General features: G+C 41.1%; 1 protein-coding gene and 1 long non-coding RNA gene across 3 annotated transcripts; both read right to left on the minus strand.

Moving 5' to 3' along the window:
* Positions 1–5,904: 5,904 nt before the first annotated feature.
* On the minus strand, positions 5,905–8,772 carry LOC124287411 (serine protease inhibitor Cvsi-2-like). Of its 2 annotated transcripts, XM_046723949.1 has the most exons (5): positions 8,634–8,772; positions 7,469–7,603; positions 6,763–6,873; positions 6,658–6,661; positions 5,905–5,977 (listed from the first exon to the last, which is right to left on the minus strand). In XM_046723949.1, exons 1-5 carry the CDS (start codon positions 8,674–8,676, stop codon positions 5,968–5,970), a joined length of 303 nt encoding a protein of 100 aa, XP_046579905.1. In that variant the 5' UTR covers positions 8,677–8,772; the 3' UTR covers positions 5,905–5,967. The 2 variants fall into 2 exon arrangements, with proteins under 2 accessions (XP_046579905.1, XP_046579903.1); XM_046723947.1 differs by lacking the exon at positions 6,658–6,661 and having other exon boundaries at positions 6,750–6,873.
* A 4,939-nt stretch (positions 8,773–13,711) lies between these two features.
* Positions 13,712–14,754, minus strand: LOC124287417. Its single transcript, XR_006901264.1, has 4 exons — positions 14,720–14,754; positions 14,455–14,535; positions 14,210–14,302; positions 13,712–13,912 (listed from the first exon to the last, which is right to left on the minus strand). It is a non-coding gene; the product is annotated as an uncharacterized LOC124287417 (long non-coding RNA).
* Between the last annotated feature and the right edge of the window lie 3,861 nt (positions 14,755–18,615).

Raw genomic sequence — 18,615 nt, forward strand, 5'->3', positions numbered from 1 at the left:
TTTTCCACGAACATATTTCCAGGTTTGTCAGCATCATACCCACTCCAACTTCCGGTTTTACTCACACATTCAAATGACTTCCGGTCTTCATTCAAATGACACTGTGTGATATAACTCGAACACTCAGGGTTACACTCAAGTCATTCACTCACTCTAGTACATTGCACTTTCTGTACAACCCGTGAAGGGCTGGGTTAGAATTGATCTTCAGCAACCCATGCTTGTCGTAAGAGGCGACAAATAGGATCGGGTTGTCAGGCTCGCTGACTGGGTTGACACATGGCATCGTATCCCAATTGTGTAGATCGGTGTTCATGTTGTTGATCCCTGGATTGTGTGGTCAAGACTTGATTATTTACAGATCGCCGCCATATAGTTGGAATATTGCTGAGTGCGGCGTAAAACTAAACTAAACGATATAATTCAACTATGTGTGACTGCTAAGCATAATGTTACACACATGTTGATGATTACACAATGATTAGTAAAATGTAACATATGTTATGTTTGTAATTAAATGTCCGTTGTGTTCATTGTAATTCCAGGCTTCTGATCGGTGAACTGGCCGCGAGTTTGTGCGTGTATGTCCCAAATGAATGTACAATATTAAGCCTCACCCATTAAAGCGGACTACAGTTACTGTTTCCGGGATTGTCGGAGAAATTTATTTACTGCTGATAAATTTATATAGTTATATTGTACTTTCACCATTGGAGACGAGAAACCCATGTGAGATAACTGGTACTAAACATTAATGTCCATGTCCGTGATTGGCTACATCGTGGTATTGATCTACGGTTAGCGGTTACTAACCATCTACACACTGTTCGCGGCATTTTGTCAAGTTTAGACTGACACCTTAAGACAAAGCACTACAACTCGTCCCTGATCCGAGAAGCTTATTACTATCATCCAAACAAACCAAAACGTCCTAAAGGGTGAGGGTATGGGTAACCTACCTCGGTGTGCTCAATCTGTCACTGATAACCACATTAAACCAAAACGTCCTAAAGAGTGAGGGTATGGGTAACCTACCTCGGTGTGCTCAATCTGTCACTGATAACCACATTAAACCAAAACGTCCTAAAGAGTGAGGGTATGGGTAACCTACCTCTTGGTGTGCTCAATCTGTCACTGATAACCACATTAAACCAAAACGTCCTAAAGAGTGAGGGTATGGGTAACCTACCTCGGTGTGCTCAATCTGTCACTGATAACCACATTAAACCAAAACGTCCTAAAGAGTGAGGGTATGGGTAACCTACCTCGGTGTGCTCAATCTGTCACTGATAACCACATTAAACCAAAACGTCCTAAAGAGTGAGGGTATGGGTAACCTACCTCGGTGTGCTCAATCTGTCACTGATAACCGACATTAAACCAAACGTCCTAAAGAGTGAGGGTATGGGTAACCTACCTCGGTGTGCTCATTCTGTCACTGATACCGACATTAAACCAAACGTCCTAAAGAGTGAGGGTATGGGTAACCTACCTCGGTGTGCTCAATCTGTCACTGATAACCACATTAAACCAAAACGTCCTAAAGAGTGAGGGTATGGGTAACCTACCTCGGTGTGCTCAATCTGTCACTGATAACCACATTAAACCAAACGTCCTAAAGAGTGAGGGTATTGGTAACCTACGTCGGAGTGAACAATCTGTCACTGATAACGACATTAAACCAAAACGTCCTAAAGAGTGAGGGTATGGGTAACCTACCTCGGTTTGCTCTATCTGTGACTGATAACGACATTAAACTCTACGAACCAAACCAGCTTAGTCCCTACACTCCGGAACCCACTCTGAGCACCATGCTGTGGACAGCACCACTCATTTTGATATCCACAGTGTAAATCTTCACGCTATCATGAAGGGGAGAAGGGGGAACTATCGTCACAGTACGACATGTCACTGCGTATAATATTCCTATAGGCAACTTTCTTATCATCGAAACATGCGGAGTGTTAACACCTGCAAGCTCAGTTCATCTTCAAGATACAGTAACATCAGTATCATCCTTAGTTGCATTCTAGGGCCACGAGAAAACAAACTTGTGACAACGAAGTACCAACTCAATATGGAGCGTAATGTCAGAAATGTCACATTTCAGTACCCGGATCACAGACAATGACAAACTCTCCTCAGTATGTTCGGATCCGGTCTATGGGGAGCACATTGAACGCACACTTTTACACTAGTACGGATCAGAGCGACTTAATTATCAAAACAAGCCTCTGATTTCGACGATTACAACCTGTCAGTGTTTACACTTTCAAGGAGTAGAATCCTCTACATCTGGGAGCTGTAGTACAAAGTGATCTCAGCGCTATGGTGACTGTGACTCCCATACCTTAACATGACTTGAGGTAGTCTTTCTTAGCGCTAAGATTGTTTTGTGCAACGCTGCCTTCCAACATCGTCGTTTTAAAATGTTTAATCAGTTTTCCTCGGTCTTATCTAGCTTGACCATGACCAGATGTAGCAGAAACATTTCGCTCGTTGAATAAATTTTGAAACAACTATTTTCAACAATGGAAACTGACAAGCACCTGTGTTGTAAACTCTATTTCTATTTTTCAGAGTGGTTAGTCCAATGCTCGTAAAATAGATTCATGCAGCTTCACTATTCTGTTAAGATACCCGCTGATAAGATTTTAATTGAACAACCCTTATTATGTAAACATAATAATATTGATAGTTTCATCAAATAACTTGCAATGTGTGACGTAATAATGTCACTCCAAAACCCGGATTGTTAACCATGCTTCTGTGGACCCAAGGTCTGTGTTCATTCCTTTTATTTGAGGCAAATGGAATTGATACTTCACCACACGGGTTCTCAAAAACTTTGCTTGGATTGTTCCAGTCTCAGACCCATGTGGCATTGGTCCCTTCTATCTATATGGTGACCCCAGATAAAGTGGCATCTGGCTCTTCAAAGGTCCAGGACAGTATGTCAAACGTTAAAGGAAATATCGTCTGAAGTTTCGTGAAAAATGCGTCACTTTCTCATAAATATATATGAAACATGGATGATATTTAGGCAAGAAAGGGGTATTTGCATGGGCTGCAATCGTTTTACATCTTTATAGTCTATTTTCTATTTTACGCGACCTAGACGTTCTGCTCCCATTGGCACACGGAGTTCAACAGACGTTTCAACAAAACAACGTCTATCGCTACCACGTCAGGCAATTTCAAGGTTTTATCAACTACAAATGCTGAAGGAATTTGTTCATACCGGTTGTCTTTGTACGTTTAGCACAGGGACAACTCTCATATATAAGAGACAATCGGAAACACATTATTGTATGACAATCTGTATATATAACAGGTATAACCATATCCAATATCTGGGAATTGAAGTACATAATGAGATAAGTGTATAAGCAACATCGAATTTAATAGTAAATAGTTGGACTCTGTGTCTAAGATGATGAATACTAGATTCAGAGCCCTTACCTTTGCTTTTCTGGATAATGTTCCATACCTTAAACATCGACGTGCGTGAATTCATTTTGGATACATAATGTCGGCTAGACTGTTTAAAAGTATGGCCATAGTTCTTTAGGATTTACAATCTTGAATCTATTTAAATTGTGGACCATGGGATGGCGCCGGAAATAATGCTCAGTCTTTTTCTGTGTCTACTCAGCTGTTTGCTGTTGTCGTTGGACCATGGTGTTCGAACGTGAGGAATTGCAGAGTACTTTGGGATACACTCGTCAGCTATGTTATTTTGTTTATCAGAAAGAACAACATTTTATAGCATCAGGAACATTCATGCAAATTTAGGGTTTAAGTTTGACAGCACATAGTTTCATATAAAAGCCAGTTAGGCTTTTTTCAAATTCTAACTTGATGATACAAAAACATTAAATGGGTTGACAGGTTTTAGTATTGCAGGAGAATGGTCGCTTCCGCAGAGATCGTCGTGGACAAATTGAGTCTGTAATTAAATGTTTTCCTGTGACAGCAAGTAAATATGTATTTGAACCATCGTCATAAATACAAAATCATTATGGTCGGACATGATCCAAAGCTTTGAAGATTTGGACCTAGATATTTTGGGGTTGTACCACTTTGTTTCTTTTTGTAAGTTTCAGACCTACATTTGAATTGCTTGTTACAGTTTGTTTCTCAGTTGTGCCTGTTTTAGACTTTCCTAGATAAGAACGAAACCTTAACACAAGATGCCTTAGATTGTATGATTGTTTGCGAATTGGATGTTTCTTGTGTAGGTTTTTCATGGCTGCAGAATATATCAAGGTAGGGGCAGAAGATTTTACCCACATGTATTCTGTCTGACAACCTATTGATTAATATGGAATAGATTTGGGAGACTGAGTTGAAATTGAAGCAGAAACGGCCGCGGCAGAAGACGGACCAGGGTGTTCCTGACCTACAACAAACGTATGTGCCTCCAGAAAGGTGATATGTTTGTTTTGGACTGACGTTTCCATGCAGGGCATTCTCTGGAAGACGAAGGGTGACTTCTAGGGCGGTGTACACAGGCATATGGTTTATCACAGATGTTTCTGTCTTCACATGTTCCGTCACCACTTCGATGGCAGGTTTGGGCATGATTTAGAATCATGATCATACTACCTCAGGGGACAAGGAATGTAAGCATCAACCGTTATGTGAAATAATCAGCTTTAAGTGAGTCTGGGCGCGATGAAAGGCAGAAAGTAACCAAGAAGGTATTGAATTATATAATTTCATTTTATCTTTTACACGTAACACGTGTCACAGCAGTATTTCCTTGAGAGTTTAGCTCTGATGTCTACTTCATTCATGTCTGATAGACAACGTCCTGTGTCACGGACAGCGATTTCCTGTGGTTGAGAGTCCTGTGATGTGAAACCTTGACTCTCATGACCAGCATTGGCGTGCTGAGGACCTATTCTACCCCGGGTCCACACTGGGGAAGAGTTAGTAGCGTTACCCCAGCACACACCACGAGGAGGTGGCTTTACACGAGTGCCTGCCGCGAAAAAGAAATCTTAAAATCATCAACAAACAGCGATCCTTCAACTGAGTCACAAGCTTGAACACGGTTCCTGCTTGGTTAACACTGTAGTTATTACAGGCTGTAATACTATTATCACAGCTATTCTTTTATTAAACTACCATTGTAATTGCACGGCGACTGGTTTGTCTACTGCTATTGAACTCCAATACAGTCATTTGCATTGATTTGTAAAGCAAGCAAATTTTATACTGCCGTTTATATTCAAATAACTTTAGTGTTTCTTGGTTTCATACTGGAAATGTTTGATTTCAGGGTTTCAAATTTGCATATCAAATTTTAGCAAGAAATGTCTATTGGAGCAAGCATAGCATGATCGATATCGCCACCGCGACAAGGGCCATTCATGCAAATTTTCAGCGTCACAGACTTTCAGAGGATAATGTAGAGACCGTAACAGTTTCAAGAGACGACGGACAATGCGCTGAAACATGCCCGCTCCTGACCCTCACTTGGTCTGAAAATATTGCATTATCATCCCTCTAAATCGGAACAGGCCTCTTGAAAGTGTCATAACAATGAAGATGACCTAAATAACTGTGGAATCCACTTTAGGTACAATACATTAACATATTTCCGATTTCCAAAAAATGACTTAGTTATGTCGTTCAAAGCCACATAAAAACCAACAGTCGATTAGTCAGCTAAGCAACTGGGAATGAAAAGAATTCATTTTGTCCCTTAATGGACGCAACTGTTGCAATATTGTGTAAAGAAATGCAAGTCTATATATTGTATATTATATATACTATTAATATAGTAGTGATCTGATGCGGAGAGACTATCAACGTGAAAGAGCCATGGGATATATTCCACAAGTGTATGCATGCCACGCTGTAGTTCCATAACTAGAAGCCAGGATCAACACAAACTAGTCAAATGGGTTTATTGTACAGTGTACATGTACAAATATTCACATGGGGGCTTCTCCTTCTTTATTTCCCTCTGAAAGTAAACAGCAAGAGATGAATGACATTTCTTAACTTGTTTCATCAGAGTTGAAAATTTAGTAAGAACTGTATTATGAACTGCAGATATTTGTTCAATAAAGAGACGCTGACCAACATCTGTGTCTACCAATAGTGTAGAGGAAGTCACGATGGACATGTTTCCCCGCTATATGACAGCGGTTGCTGAACATTTCACTTTGACCCTTGACACATCCAATTTGGAATTAATCAGTGTGTTATTCATTGAGCTCAGACCAGGCTTGACACTGGTTGTTTTAATAAACAAATGCGACATAAACACCAACTCCAGGTGACAGCACTGATTTTAGTGATCTGTTACCTCATACAAGCGGCCGCGGCCGAGTGGGTTAGATGGGTTTGAATGCCGCATGCTACTCAAACCAACAAAAGTACTAGAATCTGTACTTTACTGAGAAATTGTACTCCCAAATATAGCATGTGTTACTTTCTAATTAGTATAATTGTACATTCATCGTATTGACGCATGTTAGGATATATTCATGTTCCACACCTTACATACCTTGGTAACCCGTCAATAATGGCGCTGAATATAGTTACTTTCATGTCTAGGACACCCTCCAATTATGAAGCTGAATATAGTTACTTACACACCTAGGCGACCCTTCAATTATGAAGCTGAGTATAGTTACTTACACGCCTAGGCGACCCTTCCGTTATGAAGCTGAGTATAGTTACTTACACACCTAGGCGACCCTTCAGTTATGAAGCTGAGTATAGTTACTTACACGCCAGGTCCACCAGGTCCAGAAGCACCACGTCCACAGAGACAGTGGCCGTCGAAACAGTGACGTTCTGTGTGGCTGTCTCTACACTGACAGCTGTCGCAGTCGGCGCGGGCGGTACACGTGGCTGAAATATGAACGTCCCTCTTGGTCACCATAGTACACAAACAGCTCTCAGTGGTGTGATGTGATTAGACAGCTTCTGTCGTGTGCTTGTTCTGACACCCTACAGTTATCCAAACCGTCAGTATCATATCAAGCTACCGAAGCACAAAAATAAAATGGACGGTTGTGATTGGGAGCAGTGACCATTTTTGAAGAAGTAAGTGGGTTAGATCTCTCTTTTTGTGTGCTGGTTTGGTGCTTCACTCTGAGAGTGCTGGTTGGAATCACGGATGAAACTCAACACCAAAACGGAACTGGAATTTTGTACGTTAAGTGCAATCCAAAATATAACATGTTAAATTTGACAGCTTTCGGAAAGCCAATGTGTATAGTTGTTACTTGTCTCTTTCTGTTATAAAACAATCTTTCCAAATGCCAAAATAATATGTTCACGAATCAAATTTGCCGACTGTAGTTATTAAGACTTTCTGAAAGGCAAGGTGTATATACTTCTTTGGCATCGTTCTGTTATACCTAATCTTTCCAAATACCTAATAATACGTTCACGAATGAAATTTACAGGCTAAATTTATTTTCAAAGACCATTAATGTGTTACCTGAAAAGCAGGAACCAGCATTGACTGCAACCAGACAGGTGCATAGTCCATGAGAGCAGGCAAGTCTCGAGGTACTGTCACATGTCACGTGAGAACAGTCACTATCATCTCTGCAAATCTCGCTGGAGATCACAACTGATGCAACGAAAGAAGAAACGTATCAACATTTGGTCCAAAGATGAGTCACACTTTTTAATTTTTTTGTTGAAATGATTCTTGGTGGATGGTGGATGGATTAGCGTATTTGGCCGGTTTGACGCTAGACTGTCTATTGGGCTACGGTCTTGTTCCACACTACAGCCCATGGAGAACATGCGGTATTTCAGTGGCCAAGTGCCTTTGTTCAATATCTGCTGCCTTCGTTCAGTCAATAAGGACACGGTTTCCGAAAGGGTGAGGTGGTTATGTGTTTGGGATCCCTTAAGACTGAGGTGGGCACGTGATTGGGTTCTCGTTAAGGCGAGGTGGCGATGTAGCTTATTAGGTTATATACATCATGAACATAAATTATACACCAAGAGCAATTTTTAATTTTTTGGGGGGAAACACATGGTCACTGGAGAAGTAAAACCCCTGGAAGACTGAGGAAGACCAATGCCATATTGGTCTAGCAAGACGCAATCCTGTGACCCACCCTGAAGAGTCCGACTCTCCACCAGAACCATCAGAAGGAGGCTCCGGGATGCTGGTCTGGGGACACTTCGTCCAATCAGACGTCACAGATAGGCAAGGGCAGGCGTGGGGCAGATTCCGTATAAACGCAGTTTGAGCTCATGGTGTTAGGGTTCATTGACCTGACTGCCGTTTTCTCGTTTGGAGGCGTCTTGACTAGTATATCACTAGTAAATGACCCATCCAACTGAGCTGGTTGGTTGTGGATCAGTTATGGTGATGAATTGTTTTTTCGTATGACTACAAGTTGGATCTCATTACAGTAACTGAGACACTCAGTGGTGAACGTTATGCACAGAAAGTACGGGATACCGCCGCTGTGCTACATTTTGATAAACATCCCCATGCCAATCTTCCTATATGCATGGATTACAAAGCTTGACTTCACTGTTCTCAAGCCGCTCATTGCAGAACAACGCCATCGAAACATTACGTTGACCCAAAACATCAAATATCAGCTAAATTAACAAACCAATTTCACCAATCTACTCACCAATAACAGCGCTGACAATGACGAGAAACAGTGTTACTTTCATTTCTGAGGGTTGAGCGAAATGGTTTCAGAGTAACGTGGTCATAAGGTTGATCTTCTTTTATACTTTTACTATCAAAGATAACAACACAAGAGTCACGACTTTGTGATTCCATGTACAGCAGCTGCATTTAATACTTATCTTCATGCTTATGTCATGACATGTAGATAAAAGGTACATGCAGTATACAGGCTACATACTTCATTTTTCAGGACCTGATGACCTCCCGGACAGCCGAAATTACATTTATAGTTCTAAAGTAGCGTTTACAAATGCATAAACAACACGATTTGACACACATTCTGTTATAACAGACATGCTACTGACAGGTGTTGTCGAGTTGGTATGTGGTCAACATACAGAAAAGAAATGAACCCGTGAAGATCTGGTTTAGAATTAATCTTCACCATCCTATGTTTGTCATAAGGGGCGATTAACTGGTGGTCAGGCTCACTGGTCCAGACTCGATTACTAACAGAACGCCGCAATATAGCTGGAATTTTGCCGAGTAAACTGTTGCCACACGTGAAATTATTAAACCATCTTATAGTGAGGTTTGTTTGGGGTAGGGGCTGCGGAGGGGGATTGTTTGGGGCTTTTTTCGTTTTTCTGGTAAATGTAAGGTTCACGAGTGGCCCAGTCGCCTGAGGAGGTAAAGCAACCGGACAGAGTTGAGTCCCGTAGTATCAACAGAATCCCATGATCGTGGGTTCGAAATCCGGTTTTCCACGATTATATTTCCAGGTTTGTCAGCATCATACCCACACCAACTTCCGGTTTTACTCACACATTCAAATGACTTCCGGTCTTCATTCAAATGACACTGTGTGATATAACTCGAACACTGTTCAACTCAGGGTTACACTCAAGTCATTCACTCACTCTAGTACATTGTACTTTCTGTACAACCCGTGAAGGTCTGGGTTAGAATTGATCTTCAGCAACCCATGCTTGTCGTAAGAGGCGACAAATAGGATAGGGTGGTCAGGCTCGCTGACTGGGTTGACACATGTCATCGTATCCCAATTGTGTAGATCGATGTTCATGATGTCTGGTCCAGACTCGATTGTTTACAGGTCACCGCCAGACTTGATTATTTACAGATCGCCGCCATAAACTCAATATTGCTGAGTTTCTGTAAATTTCCATTGAAACGATATATTTCAACTATGTGTGACTGCTAAGCATAATGTTACACACATGTTGATGATTACACAATGATTAGTATAATGTAACATATGTTATGTTTGTAATTAAATGTTCGTTGTGTTCATTGTAATTCCAGGCTTCTGATCGGTGAACTGGCCGCGAGTTTGTGCGTGTATGTCCCAAATAAATGTACAATATTAAGCCTCACCCATTAAAGCGGACTACAGTTACTGTTTCCGGGATTGTCGGAGAAATTTATTTACTGCTGATAAATTTATATAGTTATATTGTACTTTCACCATTGGAGACGAGAAACCCATGTGAGATAACTGGTACTAAACATTAATGTCCATCTCCGTGATTGGCTACATCGTGGTATTGATCTACGGTTAGCGGTTACTAACCATCTACACACTGTTCGCGGCATTTTGTCAAGTTTAGACTGACACCTTAAGACAAAGCACTACAACTCGTCCCTGATCCGAGAAGCTTATTACTATCATCCAAACAAACCAAAACGTCCTAAAGAGTGAGGGTATGGGTAACCTACCTCGGTGTGCTAAATCTGTCACTGATAACCACATTAAACCAAAACGTCCTAAAGAGTGAGGGTATGGGTAACCTACCTCGGTGTGCTCAATCTGTCACTGATAACCACATTAAACCAAAACGTCCTAAAGAGTGAGAGGGTATGGGTAACCTACCTCGGTGTGCTCAATCTGTCACTGATAACCACATTAAACCAAACGTCCTAAAGAGTGAGGGTATGGGTAACCTACCTCGGTGTGCTCAATCTGTCACTGATAACCACATTAAACCAAACGTCCTAAAGAGTGAGGGTATGGGTAACCTACCTCGGTGTGCTCAATCTGTCACTGATAACCACATTAAACCAAAACGTCCTAAAGAGTGAGGGTATGGGTAACCTACCTCGGTGTGCTCAATCTGTCACTGATAACCACATTAAACCAAACGTCCTAAAGAGTGAGGGTATGGGTAACCTACGTCGGAGTGAACAATCTGTCACTGATAACCACATTAAACCAAAACGTCCTAAAGAGTGAGGGTATGGGTAACCTACCTCGGTGTGCTCAATCTGTCACTGATAACGACATTAAACCAAAACGTCCTAAAGAGTGAGGGTATGGGTAACCTACCTCGGTTTGCTCTATCTGTGACTGATAACGACATTAAACTCTACGAACCAAACCAGCTTAGTCCCTACACTCCGGAACCCACTCTGAGCACCATGCTGTGGACAACACCACTCATTTTGATATCCACAGTGTAAATCTTCACGCTATCATGAAGGGGAGAAGGGGGAACTATCGTCACAGTACGACATGTCACTGGGTACAATATTCCTATAGGCAACTTTCTTATCATCGAAACATGCGGAGTGTTAACACCTGCAAGCTCAGTTCATCTTCAAGATACTGTAACATCAGTATCATCCTTAGTTGCATTCTAGGGCCACGAGAAAACAAACTTGTGACAACGAAGTACCAACTCAATATGGAGCGTAATGTACATTTCAGTACCCGGATCACAGTCAATGACAAACTCTCCTCAGTATGTTCGGATCCGGTCTATGGGGAGCACATTGAAGGCACACTTTTACACTAGTACGGATCAAAGCAACTTATATATCAAAACAAGCCTCTGATTTCGACGACTGTATTCAATGAGCGGTAAAATGTCCTATACGATTACAAACTGTCAGTGTTTACACTTTCAAGGAGTAGAATCCTCTACATCTGGGTGCTGTAGTACACAGTGATCTCAGCGCTATGGTGACTCTTACTCCCATACCTTAACATGACTTGAGGTAGTCTTTCTTAGCGCTAAGATTGTTTTGTGCAACGCTGCCTTCCAACATCGTCGTTTTAAAATGTTTAATCAGTTTTCCTCGATCTTATCTATCTTGACCATGACCAGATGTAGCAGAAACTTTTCGCACGTTAAATAAGTTTTGATACAACTATTTTCAACAATGGAAACTGACAAGCTGTGTTGTAAACTCTATTTCTATTTTTCAGAGTGGTTAGTCCAATGCTCGTAAAATAGATTCATGCAGCTTCACTATTCTGTTAAGATACCCGCTGATAAGATTTTAATTGAACAACCCTTATTATGTAAACATAATAATATTGATAGTTTCATCAAATAACTCGCAATGTGTGACGTAATAATGTCACTCCAAAACCCGGATTGTTAACCATGCTTCTGTGGACCCAAGGTCTGTGTTCATTCCTTTTATTTGAGGCAAATGGAATTGATACTTCACCACACGGGTTCTCAAAAACTTTGCTTGGATTGTTCCAGTCTCAGACCCATGTGGCATTGGTCCCTTCTATCTATATGGTGACCCCAGATAAAGTGGCATCTGGCTCTTCTAAGGTCCAGGACAGTATGTCAAACGTTAAAGCAAATATCATCTGAAGTTTCGTGAAAAATGCGTCACTGTCTCATAAATATATATGGAACATGGATGATATTTAGGCAAGAAAGGGGTATTTGCATGGGCTGCAATCGTTTTACATCTTTATAGTCTATTTTCTAATGTACGCGACCTAGACGTTCTGCTCCCATTGGCACACGGAATTCAACAGACGTTTCAACAAAACAACGTCTATCGCTACAACGTCAGGCAATTTCAGGTTTAATCAACTACAAATGCTGAAGGAATTTGTTCATACTGGTTTTCTTTGTACGTTTAACTCAGGGACAACTACTGAAGCAGGAACGTCCTGTTACACATGCGAAGCACGCTAAAGATCAGAATCCCCATGGCTTGTATAGGTCAGTTTAAACACGTCACTACAAGTGCTAGCTTTGTAAGAGTGAGTTAGTGAGTGAGTTTACTTTAAGTCACGTAGGCAATATTTCAGCCATATGGTGACTTGATAAAGTTATATGATACTTTTAAAAAATGTGATGGATGGAGAGAAAAACAACCAGCAGTATATTACATATTTGGTTTTAAAACTAGTTATAGAACATTAAAACTGAGTATTGGGCACTTATACATGAAATGGGGCTAGAGGACGCCAGCAGCACAGTTAAGGACCCCATACTAAGGACGATGTTTGTAATAGATAGGGAGCAGGGACAGTAGGTGTAAGTGGCATCATCATTCGTTAGATATCCTGCCTGGTGTGACTCATCTGCGTACGTTTGTCGCCACTTTCGCTAGGAATATTACAGCAATATCGCTGTGATGAAAACAGCTGTTGATTATAAAAATGTCCACATGTAAGAATCGAACACGAGCTTAAAGTGTGACGACATAACGATACACCAAGAGAGCTACCCTACGCCACTATGCATGTTGTTCATGTCGTGTACAGTGTTATATAGGAACAAGCATGTCACAAACATTGTGGTTTGCACAATGTTACTTTTTGTATTTTTGAATGTTATGTGTTACTGCGACCTCTGATAGCACACCTGCTATTGTTTGCTTGCTTTACCATATTGCCACATTTCCTCCTGCTATCCTGCTAACCTTTGATCCTAATGTAATGTATTTACAGACCATGATTTCAATAATTTAACATGTATTTCTCACTAAAAATGCTTGAAACCCTTTATTGTTTGAATACCGTGGAGACCATGTTTTTCAATAAAAAAGGTATAATTATGTTGTGACTAAACTACACTCAACCTTTGATCCTGCTGTAGTTTATATACCACAAGAAGACACATCTATGAAAATCTGACTGACTTTAAAAGTAATATCAATATTTCAGTACTTTAAATGATTTCAGTAAATATGTATAATTTTGTTTCTTAAATTTCAGGAATTTTCAGTAATTATACATATTTACTGATTATACATATTTCCTGTAACATACATAGATAACACTGAACAAGAAGCGTGACGTATCGATTTATTCACTGTACTTTGTATAGCCTTTATTAATGTAACATCTCGGTCATTTTCAGTTTTCGCCAATAAGTGATAATATATATATATATGTGATCGCAAATTCCTCTGAGTTGAGAGCTGAGATTACCAGGCTCTTCCTGACGCATCAGAAGGATGTGCTGGATATGTCAGCTTGGTTTTCATACAATGGCGAGGGTCCTGAGAAGCAGATAGATATTTGAGAATGAGTTTAGTTTTACGCCTCATTTAGCAACGTTTGAGCAATATAACGGGGTGGGGGTGGGGGTGGGGTTCACATTAAATGAGCTTCACACATTGTACCCATGTGGGGAATCGTACCCGGGTCTTCAGCGTGACGAACATGGGCTTTAACCATAAGGCTACCCAACCGCACCAGATATTTTTCCGTGCGTGTAATAATGATAGCGACGTTAAGAGAGCGTGTTGTACATTATCTGAATTAAATGAATCTGGTATGGGTAAGAATTATTATACCGTCAACTGAGCCATGTGGTGTTGGGATGTTTTGGTAAGCATCACTTCGGACTGGATCTGTTGTCCTCAGATGCTCATATTCCTTTGGTTCATCTGAAATTAGTGCAAACGGATCTCGGAAACACATCAAACAACATGTAGTCGCAGAAACTATTCCGTGAGTCTCAATGGCAAATGTGTTATTCCTAGACATGTCCTATGGAATCAGATATTTCATGTAAATTTAATTTCCCTTTTTCATTTACCTCTGAACCTGGTGCTGGCCTGAAGGTCTTCATACTCGCTCCTTCTGCTGTCACCGATGTCAGAGTATGTGTGATGGATGTCTGAAACAACATAGCCATGACAAAATTTGAACAATGTACATGACTTTCTCTGTCTTGCTCATGTCTGAGACATAACACAAGTTTAAAACCGTAAGTATTGAGGTCATTGCTATAATTTTATCATTTTGCTTAGTATCAATGCAAACAATATGATTTAATCTGTTTCTGTATATGCATCGCATACCTTGGTCAGCTATTGACGTTTGGTGTTTAGCGTCTCAAACTTCAAAATGCAAATAGAAAATTACCATCAGCTTATTAACTTCAAACGTAAAATAAGAAATCATTTTGGGAATGGAAATATCTTTGTACTTTCTACAGCATTTCCTAAATTCTTGCAATGATGCATAAACATACTTAAATGTCAATGTATTTACCAATGACTTATGAAAACATTAACTGGGATATGTTTTAATACATAGTAAGAACCTTCGATTTTGTGTACAGGACCTACCTCTGGGTTTGACAGAACGTTGACGGTAGAACACTACTGATGTGATGGCAAGACTTATGATCATTGGCAGTGCTACTCCAAGGCCAACACCGACACCAATGCCCAATCTATCGGACACTTGTGTTAAGCAAGAACATGCTGAAAAATATCAGATTTGACTTTTAGTGATGTGGATAAACTCTTTGGATCATTTAGGTGTATATTTGTTCATAGTGTTAATTATTTCAGTGTAACATATAATATATTATGAACCATACATTGTAATCTGTGCATGTTTGACAAATACACGTCAGTAATCAGGTCTTACTTTCTTGGCCTGCTGTCGTAGCGTCCCTGACTACTTTGCTGCTTGTTCCACGTATATTCCGTGCAGATATTTGGAACATGTACTCTGTGTTTGGTTTCAAACTATTGATGTGGGAGATTAGCCATGTTCCTTGTCCCGGATCCGGAATCCCTTTGTTTCCAGACCCTCCAGTCGCTGCCAGAGGCACGGTAATCAACACTGAACGTCTTCGGGAGCCACCATCAAAGTTAGCCTGCCACTGAAGCCACACTGATGTTGATGTGATGTTGTGTATCACAGTCTCATCTGGAGCCAGTGGCGCACCTGCAGTTAAGTGTCAATCCTCATTCGCATTGGGGAGCCTCTAATTCCCAAGACTTGACATCTCTATTAACTGAATTTACTATTGTGTATTATGAATGGAATGGAAACACAAATTGACATTTATGTTTGATTGAGCATAGTTTGGGTTTTTTCTGAAACGGGGCGGCTGGGTAGCCTATAGCTAGTGGTTTGCCCGAAGGCCCGGGTCCGATTCCCCACATGGGTACAATGTGTGAGGCCCATTTATTGTGTATCCCGCCGTGAAATTGCTGGAATATTGATAAAAGCTACGTAAAATCATACCTCGATCTCACACTCACTCTATCAATATGTGCACATCACCTGCAGGCGCTATGGTGTAAACTAGCTGTGTTCGCCCCACGTCGTTTGTAGCTTCAACAGAATACTTTCCATATTCTGACACCTGTCTGACCATCACTTGCAGCACTGACTGTTGCCCAGATGTGATGACCGTGTGGGATGTTGCGTTGGGTATCGGAACACGCTGATTATCTAGGTAGGCCAGCCACTTGAACACAGGCGGAGGGTTACATACAATAGCAGCTTTCAATGCCGCCACTTCATTCAGGCCTCTGTACAATCGGCTGATAAAGGGGACCCGAGTGTCAAGCCTGGGAGCACCTAATACGTATTGAAGTGAGACGAAGATATGAACAGGGTCATTCTATCATTTCTTAACAATATGTTATAACGTTGCAGTTTAGGGTCAGTGAGTCATTCTCAGTAGCTTCTGACTTCTCAAACACGAGGACAGGGGTATCTAAATCTGGAATAGTTGACATGAAACTTATATACATGTATATACAAAGGACTTAGTTAAGCACCGCCTGACATATCTCACGATTGAATGAGCTCCGATCTGAACCCTTTGGAGCATATCTGGGACATGAATGGTCGTCGTGTGCAACAAAGGGATCCTCCTGTACAGAACCTGGCCCAATTGGAAGCTGCTTTGCACGATGAATGGCTTAGACTGCTCAGAGGATCAGGAGTATCACAGAGGCTGACAGGGAGTATGAGGGGAGATTGCTGTCTTTAACACAGTCACATTGAGGTTACACTCGGTATTGACCTTGAATCGTGTAAGACACGCAAAATGACATTTTGAATATTTACATTCACCAATAAACTGAACACTAAACGTATGAGGGCCATACTTGTACAGACATGGTTTGCATGTCAGTGGCTCTTTTAAATAAGCAATTATCATAATAAAATCAAAATGGATTCCAATAATTTTTGTCGTCTTTATGAGTCAAAAGATCAAATCGTAACAAAAGTCATGCCAGTTTTCCATCGTGGCTCGGGTTATGTACATGTTGAAAACTCTATCACATGCAAAAAGCAGGGCTGCTTTAATTAAGTTCTCTGTGCATAGATACATGTAGGAGGTCTCATGTTTCGGTGGTAAGATATGACGTAATTTTTCAGGGCATTTATCAAGATACAGAAAGCAGAGGTATGTAGAATGTAGAATATACCCGATCGACGTTACCTGACGCGACGTGATTTGTTTGTTTGTTTGTTGTTGTTTAAACGTCGCACTCAGCAATATTACAGCTATGTTGGTCTGTAAATAATCGAGTCTGGACCAGACAATCCAGTGATCAACAGCATGAGCATCGATCTACGCAATAGGGAACTGAGGACATGTGTCAAGCCAAGAGTCAGCGTGGAGCCTGACCATTACGATCCCGTTAGTCGCCTCTTACGACAAATTCATGGGTTACGGAAGATCAATATTCTAACCCTGATCTTCACGGGTGACTCTGGACCAGATAATCCAGTGATCAAGCAGCATGAGGATAGAACTCCGCAAATGGGATACAATGACATGCATCAACCAAGTCAGCGAACCTGACAACCTGATCCCCAAGTTAGTGACCTCTAAGGACAAGCCGGGAGCTGCTGAAGACCAATCCTAACCTGGATCTTCGCGGGTCTTGAGGCACAATGAGTTATCTGACTTACATTGAACATCTACAGAGACTTTGTGCTGCTCGCTGGTTGTTTTGAGTCCTCCACCTGGTGATAGAAAGTTGCTGGCAGTACAGATGTAGATCCCTCCCTGGACTCCTGCTGATGTTGCTTCTATCCAGCACAAGGCCCCAGTACTGACAGAGTAGAACCACCATGGGTCCACCTGTAGGTTATGATTGGCGGAGTTGCCTGGTGCGGTGTGGGTGCTAAACAGTTTATCCTGGAGGACGAGGATGATTCATTCACTTTGTAGACGCCCTGGAGTCCAGATATGGATGGCGCATCTGTCGTAACGGGTTTGATTAGGAATATAATGTCTTCCCGGAATGACGGTAAGATATAAAGAATATTAAAATATAAACATCGTCTTCTTCTTGATGATAGCTTTCATACTCTCAGAGTACGTCCCAATGCGGACTGAGGGCTGAGTCCTGACCCTCTGATTGTTGCCGGCGAGTACAGGATGTAGTTCCCTTTGACGGCTCGCTGCCTTGATGCTTGCTTCCCCATCGCTACTTCATGACCTTAATTAATTTCACAGTAGATCCACCATGGGTCCACCTGGCCTTAGGTTGAGATTGATTGGGGTTGCCTGGTGTGGATGTAGGTGCTGCAGTTTATCACTTGAGACCAGGACAAACTCGATCACTTGGTATGTGGACGGGAGGCCAGATATCGATGGAATGCATCCTGGTTTAGCGTCCAGAAATGCAGTTACATTTTGAAACTATACTGAAAACGGTATGAAAGTTTCAATACAAATTACAAAACTATATTAAAATGAAAAAATAGTTATTTCACATTGTCATCACGTTGTATTTTTAATAGGAATTACCACCATAGGAATGCGTACATATCTGTGCTTATATGTACTTTATTATGGCAAATGTAAAGATAAAACTACTGATGACTGCGATTCACACTTTCTGTGTACACTCACACAAAATGGTAACGATGACGTCGTGCGGATAACTATCTCCGGATACTCCATCCACTTCACACCTGTAATATCCCA

Source organism: Haliotis rubra, unplaced genomic scaffold, assembly GCF_003918875.1.
Source record: "Haliotis rubra isolate DU_JTF1 unplaced genomic scaffold, ASM391887v1 Scf40, whole genome shotgun sequence".
Classification (NCBI taxonomy): Eukaryota; Metazoa; Mollusca; class Gastropoda; order Lepetellida; family Haliotidae; genus Haliotis; species Haliotis rubra.